At 44.0% G+C, this 22,381-nt stretch overlaps 2 protein-coding genes across 3 annotated transcripts in view; one reads left to right on the forward strand and one right to left on the reverse strand.

Annotated features, from left to right (window-relative positions):
* Positions 1-22,381, reverse strand: part of LOC137640303 (retinol-binding protein pinta-like) — a 112,192-nt gene that overhangs the window by 34,185 nt on the left and 55,626 nt on the right. The window lies entirely within an intron of this gene.
* Positions 17,881-22,381, forward strand: part of LOC137640301 (O-phosphoseryl-tRNA(Sec) selenium transferase-like) — a 38,068-nt gene continuing 33,567 nt past the window's right edge. The window contains exons 1-4 of the mRNA XM_068372927.1: positions 17,881-18,012; positions 19,534-19,663; positions 19,972-20,115; positions 21,577-21,735. Coding sequence (XP_068229028.1) covers positions 17,899-18,012; positions 19,534-19,663; positions 19,972-20,115; positions 21,577-21,735 — 547 coding nt within the window. The 5' untranslated portion in view covers positions 17,881-17,898. The remainder of the gene's footprint in view (positions 18,013-19,533; positions 19,664-19,971; positions 20,116-21,576; positions 21,736-22,381) is intronic.

A 22,381-nucleotide genomic window follows, 5' to 3' on the forward strand; every position in this document is an offset into this window, starting at 1 on the left:
GATTATATTGATTATACAGTACTGTATGTTGATTTTTTTTATTACCAATGTTTTAGTTTACGTATTTTTTCTTAGGACTTCCAAATGAAATCTTTTCTTTATGACGCCGCCTGAAACGACGGCGTGTACGCTCAGTAAACAACCACGCTCAGAACAAACAAGGCATTTTAACACGCATGATGATAGTGATAAATAATGATACAGTACAGACAGTATTTACAGTAAAAGCAGTTACAAAATATGTTACCTTACAAATATAAATTTATACAGTACTTGTACGTAGCAAAGCAGGAAAACAATTTGAGAGAGAGAGAGAGAGAGAGAGAGAGAGAGAGAGGAGAGAGAGAGAGAGAGAGAGGAGAGAGAGAGAGAGGAGAGAGAGAGAGAGATTGTTTTTACGCTACGTAAATGTAAATTTTAAACAAAAAAAATATGATAGGTTACAACATGTAGACTTTTAAAACCTTCCCTTTAACTTAATGCATACAGTACGTACATTACTAAACTATAAAACAGGTTAAAGTAAAAAATAAAGATTGTTACTGTACTCACCACGAAATGAAGTTCAAGAAAAACTTGAATGACGATGGCGATGAATTTGCTGCACAGTAGAAATGATTGATGATGAAGCTGATGATGTGTCTACTGTGCAGTCAATGATAGTATTTTACGTCTCTTCAGACGGAGGTGTCTTTTCCTGGGACACCTCTTCCAACTTCTTCAATTTCTTCCGAAGGCGTACTAGCAGGAGGAAACTGGCTCTTTTGTGCGAGGCTGAAAAAACATTGTGATCAGGAAGTTGTTGCCGCTGCTTCTTTTTTCGATCCAAGAGCATCCTGTAGGGAGTCGTGATGTCATCAACCTTGTTGCAGAACTTGCATCGAGCGAACCCATATCCTCGTCCCACTCTTGCAACATTTCTTTCGCCTCCTTCATATGGTTGCAGAACTTGGCGAGCCGTTCTAATGTTAAGAACCCGTTTCTTCGACATTTTCTTGGGTCCTCTTCCTGGGTACACCTCACTCTCTTCCTCACTTGCCGATTTTCGTCAGGTCTTCGAGGTCTGCGTCAGTTAGGGGCTGGGGAATGGCAGTCCAACAACTCGTCGACGTCTTCAGTCGTCATGTCGCCAAACCCGTCACCCCCAATTATGGCAGCCAACTGCACAGATTTCCGTATTGCAGAGTGTTGGATTTCCGACGGAGTAAATCCCTTGTCGTCGTAAACAATATCGGGCCACAGCTTCTTCCAGCTCGCATTTACGGTTGCAGGTTTCATCTCTTGAAGTGCCTTTTGAATATTCTGCAGGCACGTGGCTATGGTGTACTGCCGCCAGTACGCCTTCAAGTTGAAGTCTTCATCCTCGTCATCTTGGGCAGCATCCACACACGCAACGAGGTCCGCCAAGGTATTCTTTGTGTAGAGGGCCTTGAACGCCCTGATAACCCCCTGGTCCATTGGTTGAATAATGACGTGGTGTTGGGTGGCAGGAACTCAACCTGAACGCCCCTCACGCGACAGGTCAGTTGCGTGTCCACCAGCGTTATCCATAAGGAGAAGGATCTTGAATGGCAAGCCCTTCTCTAAGAGATATCATGGACTTGCGGGATGAAACACTGGTGGAACCAGTTGGAGGTCAGCATCTTCGTAATCCATGCTTTTTGATTATGCATCCAGTACACGGGAAGGAGATTCTTATTTTTGTTTTTCAAAGCGCGAGGATTTTTCGACTTATAAATAAGCCCCGGCTTTAAACAAAAATCCAGCAGCATTGCCACACATCACGAGGGTAACGCGATCCTTGAATGCCTTAAAGCCAGAGGCTTTGGCTTCCTCTTTGAACAGGAAAGTTCGCGACGGCATTCTCTTCCAAAACAAGCCGGTTTCATCCATATTAAACACTTGTTCCGGCTTGTATCCACCTTCAGCGATAATGTTCTTGAAAGTCTGGTTCACGTAAGTTTCAGCAGCGGCAGTGTCAGCGGAAGCAGACTCCCCATGCAGGGAAACGCTTTTCAGGGCGAAGCGTTTCTGAAACTTCGCGAACCATCCTTTGCTGGCGGAAAAAACGTTGTTTCTGACGCTGGGAATCAGTGGAGGTCCCTGGTTGAGGATCATCTCATCATCATCTTCTTCAGCATGGTCGCCATCGTCGGTCATGAGGTTCCTTGGCCGCAAAATTCTCATACGAAGCTCCAAAGCCTTTGTCGGAATGGTGTTTCGTATCCAACGCTATGTTCTTCTTCCGACAGTCGGCAATCCACACAGCTAAAGCACCTTCCATGCGTACAGATCGTTTTATTACGCGTTGTAACGACTCGCTTCGCTGATCTGCTAAAGGTGATTGCAGCAGTCTTTCTAATGTTCGCCTCGTCCTTCCTTGATGTAGCGAACGGTGGATTCGTTGATGCCAAAATGGCGGCCGGCGGCCCGCGTAACTTCTACCATCTTTTAACATGTCGAGAAGCGTAACCTTCTCAGCTATCGTCATCATTCTTCGGTGGCGTTAGGCTCACTACCAGCCTTACTAGAAGCAGAACGCTTGGGAGCCATTGTAACAGAAAGTTACAACAAAAAGTTCAACTTAAAACAGTCGCACACAGCACAGATTAAACTTCACAAAGTTAAGAACGTCTACTCAGCAATACGCGGAAAGAGAAAGTGAACGATGCAGCCCCGCGAGAACTGTGATGCTGCGGGTAGAAGATGCGGGCAAAAACACCAATCACCAGGCTAGATAACAAAACTTGAGTTTTGATTCGTCCATCTATCAGCGCTTGAACCAATCACAACCCGTCTTACAGTACATGGTGCGTTGGTTACTCATAGAAGATGCCCCGCGCATACTGAACGTACGTAGATTAAGTACAATACCGTAATAATAATAAATAATGATAATAATACTTTACAGTAATAATAATAATAATAATGATTAATAATAATAACAATAATAATTTTATTAACAACAACAACAATAATAATAATAATAACAATAATAATAAAATTTACGTACGTACGCTATTTTACGCCTCTCTCTCTCTCTCTCTCTCTCTTTCTCTCTCTCTCTCTCGTAACGCTTACAGTACTTATTCGAAATGTGATTTTTGCAACAAAGAATATTATTGGATGCAGTACTGTACTACGTAGCTATACATACAAAAGATTCATGGAAAAGAAGCACATCCATTACAGTACACACCATTCTAATATGTATGACTGCATCTGATTTGCGTTTCATGTTCGATTTAATTTTACTACGTACTGAATTATCGTATGATCACATTCTCTTTTCGTGTTTTATTTCTTTCTGTGCTGAATTATATATCATATGTAATGCAATGAACAATCAGTAAGAGCAGATATTACTAATTACAGTATTAATGGAATTACAGGTAACAAAATATCGTATTTGGTTATCTTCAGATTTCGCGGTATTTTCGAATTTTCCGGAAAATCCGCGATATTGTATATATATTGGGTTATGGGAAAAACCCCGCGAAGTGGTGAATCCGCGATTGTCGAACCGCGAAGTAGCGAGGGTTCACTGTATATGATTGGGCTCTTCTCTCAGGTTCTAAGTCAGAGAGAGAGAGAGAGAGAGAGAGAGATAGAGACGGAGGGAGAAAGAGAGGATAAACGTTTCGTTCAAGCGAGTAACGTTGTTATCGTTTTTGCTCTTCTCCCTAGTCTCTTTAGGGGAAGAAGGTAAACGTTTCTAGAGTTTTTTTCTTGTTCTCAAGCTTTATGCGGTGAGAGATTTTAAACGTAGTTTATTTGATCTAGTGTTTAGTCTCTTTCCAGCACTGAATTATTTATCTTTCATTAGATTTTTCTGTTACATTGTAATTCTGTTTTCGCAATTACTAACTTTTGAGAAAGGATAGAATTGCGTGTTTCAGGTACAAACCACTTAAAGTTTCGAGTTCAGTGAAATAAGTGCAAACAGAAAATCAAAAGTGATAAGTGATTAGCGCAAAGTGTGTCAGTGTTGTGCGTGAGGGTACTTCTGTGCGTGCCAGTCGTCCTCCCAGTCCGGGACCTCTTGCAAGCTCCCAAGCCCAGGGGAGAAGCAATGTCGAAGGGCAAAAGGGTTCGGCAGGCCTTGATCGGCGCACAGAAGTATCCTCGGTGGTTGCGGGCGTGTCTTACAGAGACCGTCACTCCCACCCGCAGACGATTGAGCCCTTATTTTGCTCGTCTGCAGAAGAAATTTCGGGGAGAAAACGCTGGTCTCAGGTCTCAAGACCTCTTAAACGTAAAGTCCAGACCTATGCCAGACGTACGAAGTTAGAGTTCAACAACCGGATGCAGTCCATTGGGTTAGCTCTGACTCTCCTCAGTCATCAGGTGACTGCACACCTCCTAAGAGAGGTAAGGCGATGCCTCAACAGACCTCATCTTCTATTAAGGCTTTGCCTCAACAGACCTTATCGTCTGTTGATCCCAAGACGACTTTGCTGCAGTCCATGCAGTCGCAGCTTGCGGTCTTAATGCGTGAGTTTCAGGCTGAGAAGGTTACACCTCCTCCTGCGAACGCTCCGCCTCTCCGCAGTTCAGTCTGCCAGGCGTACGAAGTTGAGGTTCCTCAGGCTACCTTACCGCGTTCTGAGTTGCCAGTTACCAGCGGTGTGCAGCAACCTCCGCCTCCTCCTGCGAGAGCTCCGCCTCTCCGCAGTCCAGTCTGCCAGGCGTACGAAGTTGAGGTTCCTCAGGCTACCTTACCGCGTTCTGAGTTGCCAGTTACCAGCGTCTGTGCAGCAACCTAACCTTCCTTAAGGCAACCTCAGCAATGGAGCAGGAGTCTTATGCCTTACTTCCTCCGCTTCCGCTTGCGGTTCCACCAGCGAGGCAACAATCTCTTGAGGTACGACAACCTCTTCCATCAATGAGGCAGCACCTCAGCACTCGCTGCAGCGACCTCAAGCGCAGCCGCTACCTCAACTCTCGCAGCTCACACCTCAGGTAACCTTAACTCGTTCATCAGGAACCTGCTACTGCGCATCCGCAACCCTTACAGCAAGCGCAACTCTTGAGGCAGCAACCTCATGCTATGAGTCAGCCACCTCAAAGCATGCATCTGCCACTTTTTCCTCAACTTGAGCTTCTTCCCATTCAACTTGGGAATAACAAATGACAATAATAACACCTCATTACTTTCATAACTTGCATTTGTAATCATATACATGTATGCCTACACAAACATTATGATAATGGAGGTTATTTGTATTACTTATATAAAAATATATATGTATTCCTTGCAATATATTTTTAACAAATCGCAAAATATGGCAAAAATATCTTCTAAACAAATGAATCATGAGTTATGAATGTAAGGTAATATTATGTTGATATTAAACCCCATGCAAGCATGCATGAAGTAATGCAGTGTTGCCAACAGGGCGAGTTTCCCTTTCCTGAGGTGAAGTAGATTATAGTACATTTAGTGTAGCTAATTCTACGATTATCATGCCGGCTATCAAATTCATCAACAAAACAGTCTAAATCAATTCCCTCGGCACGTGCACTTTCAATGGATGGTAATGCGATATTACTCACTCTAGCACTGGTCATGGAATTTCTGAGAAATGTTACACGCCATGCAACACGCTCTGCTTACCTTACAGCATGCTCTACATACAGCATGCTCTGCATACAGCATGCTCTGCATACAGCATGCTCTGCATACAACATGCCTCTGCATACCTTACCGCATGCTTCTCAGTCACACATCTTTGGTTGTTGCCAACTCACTAGACTGTCAAGCAGTTTCATAACGTTGCCTTCTAGTCTGCTGCTTTTGCACCAGTGAAACCCTCACTGAGAGAACTTAGCTTTTCTCGGATATGGTCCCTGTAGATGAGAAAGTGCTTTTCTCCCTCCTTCTGATATTCCCTTGAGGACTCTGTCATTTGGAGAGGAGCCTTTAGCTGCGTAGCCTCCTATGGACTTTTATTTAAGCATAACATGCTCCCAGGGAAGGTAATGGTTCCACTTCAGTCGCTAACCCCGTCTGTTACACACCTGCTCCCATAGACCTTGAGCTGTGTTGCAAGACATGCAGTCCAAGCTTAGTCCTTGTTAGAGGATTTTTTTTGTTACGGAGTCAGTGTGTCACTGGGAAGACGTTCAACAACCAGCAGAAGTGACTTGTTGTGACGCAGTGCGGCAACCTCAGCAACCCGATAAGGAGTTGTCTGTACGACCCAGACAGTCTAGACAGCTTCGGGTTGTCACTGTACTTCCTCGCTTCCCCATGGTTGACAGTTCACAGACTGTGCAGCAGTACCATGATCTTGTGTCCGGCTCCGTCAGACGACTGGCTTTTTAAGAGCTCCCACAAGTCGTCGCTGTCTGGAGATTCTCAGATGGACTATGGATCTGACCAAGGAACTGGGCCTCCTGGTCAATTTTGAGGAGTCTCAGCTCGTCCCATCCCAGACCATTGTCTCCCTGGGTATGGATCTTCAGAGTCGAGCTTTTCGGGCTTTTCCGTCGGCCCCAAGGATCTTCCAAGCCCTAGAATGCATCCAGAGCATGCTGAGAAGGAACCGATGCTCAGTCAGGTAGTGGATGAGTCTAACAGGGACACTTTCATCGCTGGCCCTGTTCATCGTGTTAGGGAGATTCCACCTCCCCCCCTTCAGTATCATCTAGCTGCTCACTGGATAAAGGACATGACGCTAGAGACGGTCTCAGTTCCTGTTTCCGAAGAGAGGAGGTCTTCTCTCGCGTGGTGTAAGAACAGCTTTCTTCTCAAGGAAGTCTATCTTTGGCTGTTCAGAAACCCGACCGCCTTCTCCTCTCGGACGCATCAGACACGGGCTGGGGTGCGACTTTGGACGGACAGGAATGCTCGGGAACATGGAATCAGGAACAAAGGACACTTCATATCAATTGCAAGGAGTTGTTGGCGGTTCTTCTGGCCTTGATAAACTTCAAGTCCCTCCAGCTTAACAAAGTGGTGGAGGTGGACTCTGACAACACCACAGCCCTGGCTTACATCTTCAAGCAGGGAGGGACTCTTTCGTGAAGTTGTTCTAGATCGCAAGGGACCTCCTCATCTGGTCTAAAGATCGAAAGCTCACGCTGGTAACGAGGTTCATTCAGGGCGGTATGAATGTCATGGCAGATCACCTCAGCCGGAAGGGGTCAGGTCATCCCCACAGAGTGGACCCTTCACAAGAATGTTTGCAGCAGACTTTGGGCCCTGTGGGGTCAGCCAACCATAGATCTGTTCGCTACCTCGATAACCTAGAGACTCCTGTTGTATTGTTCTCCGATTCCAGACCCAGCAGCAGTTCACGTGGATGCTTTTCTGCTGGATTGGTTCCATCTCGACCTGTATGCATTCCCGCCGTTCAAGATTGTCAACAGGGTACTTCAGAAGTTCTCCTCTCGCAAAGGGACACGGCTGACGTTGGTTGGCTCCGCTCTGGCCCGCGAGAGAATGGTTCTTAGAGGTACTGCAATGGCTGGTCGACATTCCCAGGACTCTTCCTCTAGGAGTGAACCTTCTACGTCTACCTCACGTAAAGAAGGTACACCCAAACCTCCACGCTCTTCGTCTGACTGCCTTCAGACTTTCGAAAGACTCTCAAGAGTTAGGGGCTTTTCGAAGGAGGCAGCCAGAGCGATTGCCAAAGCAAGGAGAACATCCACTCTCAGAATCTATCAGTCTCAAGGGGAAGTCTTCCGTAGCTGGTACAAGACCAATGCAGTTTCCTCAACCAGTACCACTGTAACCCAGATTGCTGACTTCCTGTTATATCTAAGGAAAGTAAGATCCCTTTCAGCTCCTACGATCAAGGGTTACAGAAGTATGTTGGCAGCGGTTTTCCGCCACAGAGGCTTGGATCTTTCCACCAACAAAGATCTACAGGACCTCCCTAGGTCTTTTGAGACCTCAAAGGAACGTCGGTTGTCCACTCCAGGCTGGAATCTAGACGTGGTCCTAAGGTTCCTTATGTCATCAAGATTTGAACCTCTCCAATCAGCCTCTTTTTAGGACCTCACATTAAAAACTCTTTTCCTCGTGTGCTTGACAACAGCTAAAAGAGTAAGTGAGATCCACACCTTCAGCAGGATCATTGTTTTCACATCTGAAACGGCTACATGTTCCTTGCAGCTCGGTTTTTGCTAAACGAGCTTCCTTCACGTCCTTGGCCTAAGTCGTTCGAGATCCCAAGCCTGTCCAACTTGGTGGGGAATGAACTGGAGAGAGTACTTTGCCCAGTTAGAGCTCTTAGGTACTATCTAAAAAGGTCTTAACCTTTACGAGGACAATCAGAAGCCTTATGGTGTGCTATCAAGAAACCTTCTTTTCCAAGTTCTAAGAACTCAGTTTCTTACTATTCAGGCTTCTGATTAGAGAAGCACATTCTCATCTGAAGGAAGAAGACCTTGCTTTGCTGAAGGTAAGGACACATGAAGTGAGAGCTGTGGCTACTTCAGTGGCCTTCAAACAGAGCCATTCTCTGCAGAGTGTTATGGATGCAACCTATTGGAGAAGCAAGTCAGTGTTCGCATCATTCTATCTCAAAGATGTCCAGTCTCTTTACGAGTACTGCTACACCCTGGGACCATTCGTAGCAACGAATGCAGTAGTAGGCGAGGGCTCAGCCACTACATTCCCATAATCCCATAACCTTTTAACCTTTCTCTTGAATACTTTTTATGGGTTGTACGGTCGGCTAAGAAGCCTTCCACATCCTTGTTGATTTGGCGGGTGGTCAATTCTTTCTTGAGAAGCGCCGAGGTTAAAGGTTGTGATGAGGTCCTTTAGTATGGGTTGCAGCCCTTGATACTTCAGCACCTTAGAGTTGTTCAGCCTCCTAAGAGGAACGCTGCGCTCAGTAAGGAAGACGAACTTATTTAAGGCAGAGTAATGGCTCAAGTCGACTTCCTTACCAGGTACTTGTAATTTCATTGTTATTTTGAATAACTGATAATATGAAATACGGGATACTTAGCTTCTTGATATACATGTACACTGGTTTTCACCCACCTCCCTGGGTGTGAATCAGCTACATGATTATCGGGTAAGTTTAATATTGAAAAATGTTATTTTCATTAGTAAAATAAATTTTTCAATATTAAACTTACCCGATAATCATGTAGCTGTCAACTCCGTTGCCCGACAGAATTCTATGGAGGGATACGCCAGCTATCACAATACTAGAAGGGGGTGTACTTACCAGCGCCACCTGTGGCCAGGTACTATAGTACTTCTTGTTGACACCTCCTCAATTTTTCCTCTGTCGTGCTTCCGGCAAGACGTTCTGGGATACGCTTATGTTCTTGGAGTATTTTCACGACTTTGGTGAAGTATTTCTCTTTGATTTCGGCTGTCGCTTTACTGGAAACCTTCTTATATTAGCTTAGATAGCTTTTATATAGTCCTGATTAACGGTTAACGATCTTTTGCTTGATTTTGAAACCCCACTTGGCTAACTCTTTGGATTCAAGATGTCTGACATTTCACAAGCCCCCACCCATAGACGATGTAGGTCTTGTAATAGGCGTATTCCGAAGGCCTCGGTAGATCCTCACACCGCTTGTTCTGACTGTAGGGACAGGCCCTGTCAGTTAGAAAATCGATGTGAGGAATGCGCCGGACTTTCGGAACTTGATTTTGTCCGTCTTTTGAAATATTCAACTAAGTTAGAGAGAGGCAGAGTTAGGAGGAGTTCTTCTCACTCTTCACTTTTTTCCTCACCTCATGATCCCCTACCTTTTCCTACCCCTGTAGTGGCTACCCCCGAACCTACTATTTGCCCTCAGCCTGATATGTCTGTTGTGTTGCGTGCTATTCAGGCCTTAGGCGATAAAGTAGAGTCAGTGGTTAGCGATCATAAGTCTCTTATGGCCGAAGTCAAGGAGCTTAAGGTCAAGAGTGCAGTGGGTGGTATTAGTGCCAGTGCTGTGACGAGTGCTAGTGTCAGTGCAGTGCCAAGTGCTAGTGTCAGTGTCAGTGTGGTGCGTGAGGATACTTCTGTGCGCGCCAGTCGTCCTCCCAGTCCGGGACCTCTTGCAAGCTCCCATGCCCAGGGGAGAAGCAATGTCGAAGGGCAAAAGGGTTCGGCAGGCCTTGATCGGCGCACAGAAGTATCCTCGGTGGTTGCGGGCGTGTCTTCCAGAGACCGTCACTCCCACCTGCAGACGATTGAGCCCGTCTTTTACTCGTCCGCTGATCAATTGTCAGGGAAGAAACGCTGGACTCAGGTCTCTAGACCACTCAAACGCAGAGTCCAGTACGCGAGCGCTCAACCGGGCTGCAGTCATTGGCTCAGCTCTGACTCGCCACAGTCATCAGTCGACTGCACTCCGCCCAAGAGGAGTAAGGTTCTGCCGCAACAGATCTCTGCTGTTCAGGCTTTGCCTCAGCAGACCGTAGTGTCTGCCGACCCCAAGTTGTCTCTTCTGCAGTCCATGCAGTCACAACTTTCGGTCTTGATGCGTGAGTGTCGAGCTGAGAAGGTTGCGCCTCCGCCTCCGCCTGCACTTGCTCCGCCTGCGCTCGCTCCGCCTGCGCTCGCTCCGCCTGACCGCAGTACCACCTGCCAGGCGTACGATGTTGAGCCACGTTCTGAGCTTACTGTTCCCAGTGGTGTTCAGCCTCCGCCTTCCTTAAGGCAACCTCAGCAATGGGATCAGGAGGCTTATACCCCTCTTCCTCCGCTTCCACTTGCTGCTCCACCAGTGATGCAACACTCAGTCGAGGTACAACAACCTCTCCCAACCATGAGTCAGTCTCCTCAGCTCTCGCTGCAGCGAGCTCAACCCTCCTCTAGGCAAGCACCACAACACCTTAGCCTTGCGCCTCAGGAGCCTCAACTGGCGAGACATTTACTTTGTTCTGCGCAGCCTCTATCTCATCGCTCTCCGCTCACACCACAGGAACAGGAACTTACTACTCCGCTTCCGCCAACCTCTCAGCAAGCTCAACCCTTGAGTTCAGCCACTCATGCCAGGAGTCAGCCTCCTCCACCCATGCGCCTACCTTCTGCTTCTGCTTTTGTTCAGCCTTTGCAGTCTGAGCCTCAGGTGTTCCCTCAACAGAGTCTTGAAGAGGAAACCACTAATGTTGATGTTCCAGCTCGTACTGACTCTGCTGTTCAGCATACCTTTCCGATCTCTTCGCTACACTCTGGTGATGAGGCGTCTGATGATGAGGCGGCACACCTGGATCCCTCATCAGACGTGGATGAATCCAAGTCTTCCCCGCCTTCTATTGACTTTCGTAAGGTCTTGGCTCTGTTTAGGGAGGTATACCCAGACCACTTTGTCTCTGCTATTCCCCGCTCTCCACCATCTGAGTTTTCGCTGGGCATGCAGCCAGCTAAGTCTACCTTTACTAAGCTAGTCCTAGCAAGGTCCTCTAAGAGAGCGTTTAGGATCTTAGGGGAGTGGTTGCAGACTAAGCAGCACCTTGGCAAGACTTCGTTCATGTTTCCTCCGACTAAGCTCACTTCTAAAGCGGGCGTTTGGTATGCCACAGGAGAGGAACCAGGCTTGGGAGTGCCTGCCTCTGCCCAGGCTGACTTCTCAAGTCTGGTAGACTCGCCTCGTAGAACTGCAATGAGGCGCTCTAAGGTTTGCTGGACCTTCTCAGACCTTGATCACCTTCTGAAGGGTGTTTTTAGAGCATTTGAGATGTTCAACTTCCTAGACTGGTGCCTGGGGGCCCTCAGCAAGAAGACCTCCCCTGCGGACAAGGATTCTGCCATGCTACTGATGTCCTGCATGGATAAGGCCATTAGAGATGGATCTGGCGAGCTTGCGTCGTTGTTTGTATCAGGGGTTCTTAAGAAAAGGGAACAGCTTTGTTCCTTCCTTTCTTCCAGCATTACACCTTGTCAAAGGTCTCAACTCCTTTTCGCTCCGCTCTCGAAGTTCCTCTTCCCCGAAGAGCTGGTTAAGGAATTGTCTGCTGCCCTGATACAAAAGGACACACATGATCTTGTAGCCTCATCGGCTCGTAAGACTAAGGTTGCTACCTCAGTCCCTAGGACTTATCGCACCCCAGTAGCTGATACTCCTGCTACGAGGTTCATACCGCCCTTTCGTGGTAGAGCCCCCAGCCGAGGAAGCTCCCGTCCAGACTCTTCCAGGAGCAAGTCTAGGAAAGGTTCCAAGGCCTCTAAAGGAAAAAACTGACTCTCCGCATCTCCAGACAGCAGTAGGAGCCAGACTCAAGAGCTTCTGGCAAGCCTGGGAAAAGAGAGGTGCAGACGCACAGTCTGTCAGTTGGCTGAGGGAGGGTTACAGGATTCCATTCTGCCTCAAACCCCCTCTGACCACATCTCCCATCAACCTCTCTCCCAACTACAAAGAAGAGGACAAGAGGCTAGCGTTGCACCAGGAGGTATCGCTACTTGTGCAGAAGAAGGCAGTGGTTATAGTCCGGGACCATCAATCCCCGGGCTTCTACAACCGTCTCTTTCTGGTGGCCAAGAAGACAGGAGGTTGGAGACCGGTGCTGGACGTCAGCGCGCTCAATGCGTATGTCACCAAGCAGACGTTCACGATGGAGACGACGAAGTCGGTCCTAGCAGCGGTCAGGCAGGAGGACTGGATGGTCTCGTTGGACTTGAAAGATGCCTACTTTCACGTTCCTATTCATCCAGACTCCCAACCTTTCCTGAGATTCGTTTTTGGAAAGGTTGTCTACCAATTCCAAGCCCTGTGTTTTGGCCTAAGCACAGCTCCTATGGTGTTCACGCATCTGATGAGGAATATAGCAAAATTCCTCCACTTATCGGACATCAGAGCCTCCCTCTACTTAGACGACTGGCTGTTGAGAGCCTCCACGAGTCGTCGCTGTCTGGAGAGTCTCAACTGGACTTTGGACTTAATCAGAGAACTGGGTCTATTAGTCAACATAGAAAAGTCTCAGCTCATTCCCTCCCAATCCATTGTGTACCTGGGAATGGAGATTCGGAGTCAGGATTTTCGGGCTTTTCCATCGGCCCCAAGGATAAGCCAAGCCCTAGATTGCATCATGAGCATGCTGAAGAGGAGCAGTTGCACGGTGAGACAGTGGATGAGTCTCACAGGGACCCTTTCATCACTGGCCCTGTTCGTCGAACTAGGGAGACTCCACCTCCGCCCTCTTCAATTCCATCTTGCAGCTCATTGGGACAAGGGTTTGACTCTCGAAGCAGTCTCTATCCCAGTCACCAAAGAGATGAAGACCACTCTCTTGTGGTGGAAGACCAATCTCCTTCTCAGGGAGGGCCTATCGTTGGCTATTCAGACCCCCAATCTTCATCTCTTCTCAGATGCATCGGACTCGGGCTGGGGTGCGACCTTGAACGGACGGGAATGCTCGGGAACGTGGAACGAAGAACAGGGAACGCTCCACATCAACTGCAAGGAGCTACTAGCAGTTCATTTAGCCCTGCTGAACTTCAAGTCCCTCCTGCTAGGCAAAGTGGTGGAGGTGAACTCAGACAACACCACAGCCTTGGCTTACATCTCCAAGCAAGGAGGGACCCATTCGAGGAGCCTATACGAGATCGCAAGGGACCTCCTCATTTGGTCAAGAAGTCAAAACCTCACTTTGGTCACGAGGTTCATTCAGAGCAATATGAACGTCTCAGCAGATCGCCTAAGCAGAAGGAATCAGGTCATTCCCACGGAATGGACCCTCCACAAGAGTGTGTGCAACAGACTTTGGACCTTGTGGGGTCAACCTACCATAGATCTGTTTGCCACCTCCATGACCAAGAGACTTCCGCTGTACTGTTCCCCAGTTCCAGACCCTGCAGCAGTTCATGTGGATGCTTTTCTGCTGAACTGGTCCCATCTCGACCTTTACGCATTCCCACCGTTCAAGATAATCAACAAAGTCCTGCAGAAATTCATCTCGCACGAAGGGACACGGCTGACGCTGGTTGCTCCCCTTTGGCCTGCAAGAGAATGGTTCACAGAGGTACTTCAATGGCTAGTCGACATCCCCAGGACTCTACCTCTAAGAGTGGACCTTCTACGTCAACCTCACGTAGACAGGTTACATCCAAACCTCCACGCTCTTCGGCTGACTGCCTTCAGACTGTCGAAAGATTCGCTAGAGCTAGAGGCTTTTCGAAGGAGGCAGCCAGTGCGATTGCCAGAGCTAGAAGGGTTTCCACTCGTAGAGTCTACCAATCTAAGTGGGAAGTCTTCCGGAGCTGGTGTAGAGCCAATTCAGTATCCTCTACCAATACCTCTGTGACCCAAATAGCTGACTTCCTATTACATCTTAGGAATGAGAGATCCCTTTCAGCCCCTACGATTAAAGGGTACAGGAGTATGTTGGCTTCAGTTCTCCGCCACAGAGGTTTGGACCTTTCTTCCAACAAGGACCTTCAAGACATCCTTAAGTCTTTTGAGACTTCTAAAGAGCGTCGTCTATCCACTCCAGGCTGGAACCTAGACGTAGTCTTAAGGTTCCTTATGTCACCTAGGTTCGAACCTCTCCAGTCAGCTTCCTTCAAGGACCTTACCCTCAAGACTCTTTTCCTCGTCTGCCTTGCAACAGCTAAGAGAGTCAGTGAGGTTCATGCCTTCAGCAAGAACATTGGTTTCACGACCGAATCTGCAACATGTTCTTTTCAGCTCGGATTCCTAGCAAAGAACGAACTTCCTTCACGTCCTTGGCCTAGATCGTTTGAAATACCTAGCCTCTCCAACATGGTAGGTAACGAACTAGAGAGAGTTCTTTGCCCTGTCAGAGCTCTCAAGTATTATCTTAATAGGTCTAAACCTATTCGAGGACAGTCAGAAGCCTTATGGTGTGCCATCAAGAAACCTTCGAGGCCCATGTCCAAGAATGGGGTTTCGTATTATATAAGGCTTCTGATTAGAGAAGCCCATTCTCACTTAAAGGAGGAAGACCTTGCATTGCTGAAGGTAAGGACCCACGAAGTAAGAGCCGTAGCTACTTCGATGGCCTTTAATAAAAACCGTTCTCTGCAGAGCATAATGGATGCAACCTATTGGAGGAGCAAGTCAGTGTTTGCATCATTTTATCTTAAAGATGTCCAGTCTCTTTACGAGAACTGCTACACCCTGGGACCATTCGTAGCAGCGAGTGCAGTAGTAGGTGAGGGCTCAGCCACTACATTCCCTTAATCCCATAACCTTTTTTAACCTTTCTCTTGAATGCTTGTATTGTTGTTTTTTATGGTTGTTACGGTAGGCTAAGAAGCCTTCCGCATCCTTTTGATTTGGCGGGTGGTCAATTCATTCTTGAGAAGCGCCTGGGTTAGAGGTTGTGTAGAGGTCCTTTAGTAGGGGTTGCAGCCCTATATACTTTAGCACCTTTGGGTTGATTCAGCCTCCAAGAGGAACGCTGCGCTCAGTAAGGAAGACGAACTTAAAAAAGAGGCAGAGTAACGGTTCAATTCGACTTCCTTACCAGGTACTTATTATTTCATTGTTATTTGAGATAACTGTTATATGAAATATGGGATACTTAGCTATCCTTTAATCTTGTACACTGGTTTTCACCCACCCCCCTGGGTGTGAATCAGCTACATGATTATCGGGTAAGTTTAATATTGAAAAATGTTATTTTTATTAGTAAAATAAATTTTTGAATATACTTACCCGATAATCATGATTTAATCGACCCTCCCTTCCTCCCCATAGAGAACCAGTGGACCGAGGAAAAATTGAGGAGGTGTCAACAAGAAGTACTATAGTACCTGGCCACAGGTGGCGCTGGTAAGTACACCCCCTTCTAGTATTGTGATAGCTGGCGTATCCCTCCATAGAATTCTGTCGGGCAACGGAGTTGACAGCTACATGATTATCGGGTAAGTATATTCAAAAATTTATTTTACTAATAAAAATAACATTTTTGAATATACTTACCCGATAATCATGATTTAATTGACCCACCCTTCCTCCCCATAGAACCAGTGGACCGAGGAAAAATTGAAGTGGTGTCAACAAGAAGTACTGCAGTACCTGGCCACAGGTGGCGCTTGTGAGTACACCCCCCTCTTGTATAGCGATCGCTGGCGTATCCCTTCCGTAGAATTCTGTCGGGCAACGGAGTTGACAGCTACATGATTATCGGGTAAGTATATTCAAAAATTTATTTTACTAATGAAAATAACATATTTATGCTTTTTGGACACTTGAAAGGAACCTATCTATGGATGACTGCTTTGCTATTTCTTAATAACCCTTTTACCCCCAGGGTATTTGGAACTTTCCAACCCTTACCCCCCAGGGGTTATTTTTTTTTTTCAAGCACATTTTGCAGTATATATTTTTTTTTAAATTGCTCTAACATCCTTAATTTTCATCATAGAGAGGTCAGGTTGGTCTCATCTTGGAAAATGCCTGAAGTTTCTCAAAAAAATTATCAAAAATATGCAAAAAAAAAAAAATGTAAATAGCATTTTTTTGCAAGGACGTACCGGTACGTCCATGAGGGTAAAGGGATGAATTTTGTGAAACGTACCAGTACGTCCTTTGGGGGTAAAAGGGATAATAGCTTGGAAATTAGATATCGCTTTGTCATTAAATGGATTCGTTGCTCTCTCAGCCAAAGCCTTATCCGAGTAAACACTTCGTAAGTGGCACATGGGCACCACATGACTCTTGTTTCTGTGTATCGTGTCGTAGTCTCTTTCGTACTTGTCCATGAAAAATGATCATACGACAATATTTGGTTGCATGCTGATGCAGCATTCATAGCCCAATACAAATTTTATGGAAAATCTATTCTCGTATTCTAATTTGCCAGTATTTAAAGTTACTCGTAACCCAAGGTTTTAATGTATTGAAATCTCTAACTTCTTATCAATGGATACTATGTCCTACCTCACCAGAATTCTTTAGCATGTCATTATCCTAAACTAACCTCACTCCACCTTATCAAAGTGACTTCTTCTTTTGGACCCAAAAACTCATCCTAATCTAACTTTGCGCAGGATGCTGTGTACCACTTAACCTGAACAATTTTCTCTTAAGGTGGGTTTACATGGTCGAACCATAGACAAATGTTTTAAGCGATGTTTGAACGTGTAAACGGGGTATTTAGTTGTCAGACACGTTTGTCGAATGGTTCAAAAAAGTCTGTTCTCGCCTAAATTTTGTGGGCGGAGCTTGTTTGTCCACAACCCTTTTGCATTTGTGGCGGATTCCACCTCTTCGAACCGTTTGATAAGCAGGTTCAACAACCAGTTTACCAAAGGTAAACTCACCCGTCATCCAACAGTGCCTATTTTCCTGTGGCTTATACACACTGGAATCACCCTTACTCATCTTCAAACTTTCACTGTACATTACACTTCGAAAATAAAAGGTTGAAGCTCCTTAAACACAGTTGTGCCAATTATTTTTGGCTTCATATATTTTTAAATGAGATTCATACACACCCTTTTCACATGTAAGTCTTTTATGTTTAGGTCTTAATCATTTCATTATATAAACTTTTTTTTTTTGCCAAAACTAGCCAGTCTTATACTTTGATTTGAAAATAAGCCATAAGATTTCAATAGGTTTTTTGTAGCAAAGTATGCTGAGTGGATCTGAATTCAGTATATTTTCATTGTACTTAAAAACTGTTGTAGTCTTTAGATGTCAGATTTTCCCTAGTTTTTAATACTCTTGTGGAAGAATTTAATTAAATATGAGTTGGGAGGGTGGGCTTTGCCACCCTAGCAGTACCAGCCTAACTCGGTTGAGTCCCTTGTCAGGCTGGGAGGAACGTAGAGAGGAAACGTCCCCTTTTTTGTTTCATTTGTTTGATGTCGGCTACCCCCAAAATTGGGGGAAGTGCCTTGGTATATGCATGTATGTATGAGATGCATAGAATACAGTTACTGTATTGCAGTACATATTTGATATTTCAAACTTAGGTTTTTATGTTGCTCTATTTTCAGGATTACAGTATAGAAAATGAATAGCACAACCTTGAAACTAGCAGAACGCCTCATCCCAGCTACGTATTTACAGCAAGCGGCTGAAGCTCAGTCGGTGTACGAGAAACAAATTCGCATCTTGGTTGACCAGGTTTGTAATGAAATTCTATAGATGGTTTATAATTTTGTAGGCTGTATGTTGTATAGAGGCCCTTTACGTCAATAGGCATAGGAGGAGATGATGATGATATGTTGTATTGTAGAGTACTATACAATGTAATGAAATTCTATGGATGTTTTATAATTTTGTAGGCTGTATGTTGTATAGAGGCCCTTTACGTCAATAGGCATAGGAGGAGATGATGATGATATGTTGTATTGTAGAGTACTATACAATGTAATGAAATTCTATGGATGTTTTATAATTTTGTAGGCTGTATGTTGTATAGAGGCCCTTTACGTCAATAGGCATAGGAGGAGATGATGATGATATGTTGTATTGTAGAGAACAATACAATGTAATGAAATTCTATGGATGTTTTATAATTTTGTAGGCTGTATGTTGAATAGAGGCCCTCTACGTCAATAGGCATAGGAGGAGATGATGATGATATGTTGTATTGTAGAGTACTATACAATGTAATGAAATTCTATGGATGTTTTATAATTTTGTAGGCTGTATGTTGTATAGAGGCCCTTTACGTCAATAGGCATAGGAGGAGATGATGATGATATGTTGTATTGTAGAGAACAATACAATGAAATGAAATTCTATGGATGGTTTATAATTTTGTTGGCTGTATGTTGTATAGAGGCCTTTAACGTCAATAGGCATAGGAGGAGATGATGATGATATATTGTATTGTAGAGTACTGTTTCTGAAATGAGGCCCCGTCAGTTTTGGAGCTTAACTACATTTTAGTTTGTAATATTAAGTTAGATTAGTGTTCTTTGATTGTTAAAACCTTTATAGTTGTTAAGATTATATTGTGGGTGTTTTTTACCCAAAGATACTATTCTTTTTTTATCGGGATGGATTCTCAACTAATGTGGATTGTAACTTTTTGTAAACATTATAACTTTGTATTGGTTTCCAGTTGCTAAATCTCCTAAATCATAATAGTGAAGATCCAGTGCTTCCTCTTTTTATAAAAAGACTCAGTTCTCTTTGAATAATATCCCTCAGTGAAGCTGCCATACAACAATTTGAAGTACAATATATAAGTAATACATAAGCAGTTTGCATTTATGAAAGAAAAGAGGCCAAATCTTAATGAGAAATCAAAATTTCTTTACCCCTAATATTTTCCACAACTTTATGTTACGGATCAGTCCCTCCTAAAGTTTGTGTTGGTAGACCCACAACTTCAGGCACACCAGCAGAAAATTCTTTTCTTGTGGCTTACTCCAATGTTGAAATTTTAAAATTACCTCATAATACATGATTCCGAAATGGACGTGGCCATTGAAATGAAGATTACTGTATGTTTGGAAGTTTATTCATAATTATTTCCTTCATTGAAGTGTGAAGTAGGAGAGGATGAATGGAGAAGTATTGATTTAAAAGTTCAAGATAGAGATGACTGGTAAAATCTAACTGAGCCCCTTTGCGTCAATAAGCGTAGGAGGAGATGATGATGATGTATTACTTCCTATGAATTTTGCCCCACAGAGAAAATGTCCAGAGGATGGCTGGGATGATTCTGCAATAGAGATGATCATCAATGAATTGTCTCAAATGGATAGTAATAATTTTCCTCACAACTGTGGAGTTGGGGAAAGAGAAGCCAGAATTTATTCAGGTATAGTATTGTGATTTATGAAATTTCTATCCCAGTATAAGTCATAGTTTTGTATACTGTATTCTGTACCTCCAGTGTCAAAGGGGTGGAATTATTTCATATAATAAAAAATGGGAATAAGAAAGTATTAGTTTCTTTGATTTTATTCGCATTTAAATGTACTTCATGTACAATATCATAATTGCTGATCTGTGTATTTTCTTTTATTATGAATATTTTTCTTCTTGATTTTCTTGTCATGAAATAGCGGGAGAAATTATGCAAGAAAAAGGAAATGAATCTATATTTACTCTCTGCTTTTTGTACAGGACTTGTGTTACGTCGTCATTATCGGTTGGGACATGGCATTGGGCGATCCGGTGATATCGCAGAAGTTCAGCCTAAAGCAGCTGGATCTAGTCTTCTTAATAAGCTTACAAATTCAATGGTTTTGGATGTTTTTAGGTCTGTGGGTAAGTCAGTGTTTTTCTGTACAGAATCATTTCTAGTTTTACATATATTATGCTCTTTGATCTGACCTCTCTCGCATCTCTTTACTACAATAGTTCTTATAGGTACCAATAGATGGCATTAGGGAGGCCTTTTTGAAGAATAAAATCATGGAGATTTCCGCTCTCCAAGAATAACTACGTAAGTATCACGTGAATTAAATTAACCAATGAGAGCACGCCTTTTGGGACATGTTAACGCTGTAGCCAATAGGAACACGCCCTTTGGTTCTTGTCATCGCTTCAGCCAATAGGAAAACGTTGTACTGGAAAACTATTAGGAAAGGTGGTTTGCTCTTTCAACTACATAAAAGAGGCAAAAAACAGTTCATGATAAGCTATTGGAGGCGGGATCTGTTCAGGATAGGTTTTATTACTTCATTTTGCTCCTAGGCACTAGGTGAATTATCCAATCAATTTGCCCCTGGTCCAGAGTTTTAACAGACTCCTTGCGAGATTCTTCATAAAGCTTCACTGCTGGATATAACCCTCAAAACAGTGCATTTTAGTGGCTCTGGCCTCCCAAAATCATATCAGGAAGCTTGATGCCATAATGTATGTGTTATTCTGGGAGAGAACTGGTTGTCTAATCAGTTGGTTTTTGCTTCTGATTTCTTGACAGATTTGTAATCCTGAGGGGTGTGTGATTTCATTTTCTTGCTCTTTGCCATTCCTATATTGCCAACCTCATCTGAGGGCCAAGTTTTTCTGTGCTCTGTTCAAGCCTTGAGACTTCATCTTTGATAGTATTTATCTTGATACTGTTTATTAAGAGAATCCTATTTTAGGTATAATATGGGCTTATCAGATATCTCTGAGCTTTTTTTTGTTGTAGGTAAAGGTATTTCATGCCATTTCTCAAACTCTTTGAAGGCCATCTCTCTGTGCCTCCCAACCCTTATGAATTGGTAAATTTTTCTAGCTTCTCATCATCTATTCTATATCCATTATCAAACAACCTCAAAGTACTCTTCACAGTGTTTAGACGAATTATTTTAATAAAATGTACGGTATGTATCCTTATGAAGGGGGTCACATCCTTTCTGTATCACTGTATGTGAACAAATCATCACCAAGTGCATAGCATACAGTATGTAAGCAGTCTTGCTGTGTTGATTAATGAGGTAAAGTTAATTGATAAATAAATTTCATGAGAAGGAATTAAACAGTAATGTACTTTTAATCATTACTCTTTTGTAGTAAGAAGTGTATAGGTGATATACAGTAATTAAAGAAGGTATGTAGTAGCTATGGTAACTGTAATATGATAATGCATTCAATCTACCTTAATCTATTTGTTGGAATGTAAATGCCTTAAATCCGAAGACATATCTCAACGAAACTTCCCTTTGCAGATTAAGACTTACTCCATATTCATGGCATACTGAATGATAAAATTGATTATAGTCTTAATAATGTTTTCAGGTGTCCAAAAAACAGCTGCTTGCTTGGTTGTTCCAATGGCAACAGGCATGAGTATGGTTCTTTGTCTATTAACCCTCCGGCAACAAAGGCCCAAGAGCAAATACGTACTTTGGCCTCGCATTGATCAGAAATCGTGTTTCAAGTCTATCATCACAGCAGGTTAGTCATTTGCTTTGGGGTTATGTGGAATCGATGCTACACTTAGTAAGTTATGAGGGACAATTATTCTGAATTTTGCATTTTTGTTACATATTCCATCTACATACACATATCCCTGCCCTGGAGGTAAATGAAAAAATGTATACTGTATTTCATTCTCTATTTAGTAATACGCAGTACTCTAGAAGTTTTATTCCAGCTGTTACCAAGTTGTGGAATGATCTTCCTAATCGGGTAGTTGAATCAGTAGAACTTCAAAAGTTCAAAGTTGGAGCAAATGCTTTTATGTTGACCAGGCAGACATGAATATTATAGTTTATATATGACATATTTGTTTTTGACGTTAATAGTTTTTTTGGGCTCAAGCCATGGCGTCCTGATGGAAGGTTCCTGTTTGGTAGCTTCCTTGGGTATAAGACTACTAAGATATTCCCAGAGAATTTAACCACAGGTTATCACAGAATTCTAACTTCTGGAGCGAGTATCTCAAAGGTTTCCCTTTAAGACATCGTAATACAACAGGGGACACGCATGTCTGAACGTGCCACATAGCTATCTCCACCCCGAACAGAGTTAATGCTTCGGTGTGTAAGGGCTGAGAATAGCTGGGAGCCGTTCCACAGCTAATCTCACTCGTGGCTACTAC

Source organism: Palaemon carinicauda, chromosome 4 (genome assembly GCF_036898095.1).
Source record: "Palaemon carinicauda isolate YSFRI2023 chromosome 4, ASM3689809v2, whole genome shotgun sequence".
NCBI classification, from domain to species: domain Eukaryota; kingdom Metazoa; phylum Arthropoda; class Malacostraca; order Decapoda; family Palaemonidae; genus Palaemon; species Palaemon carinicauda.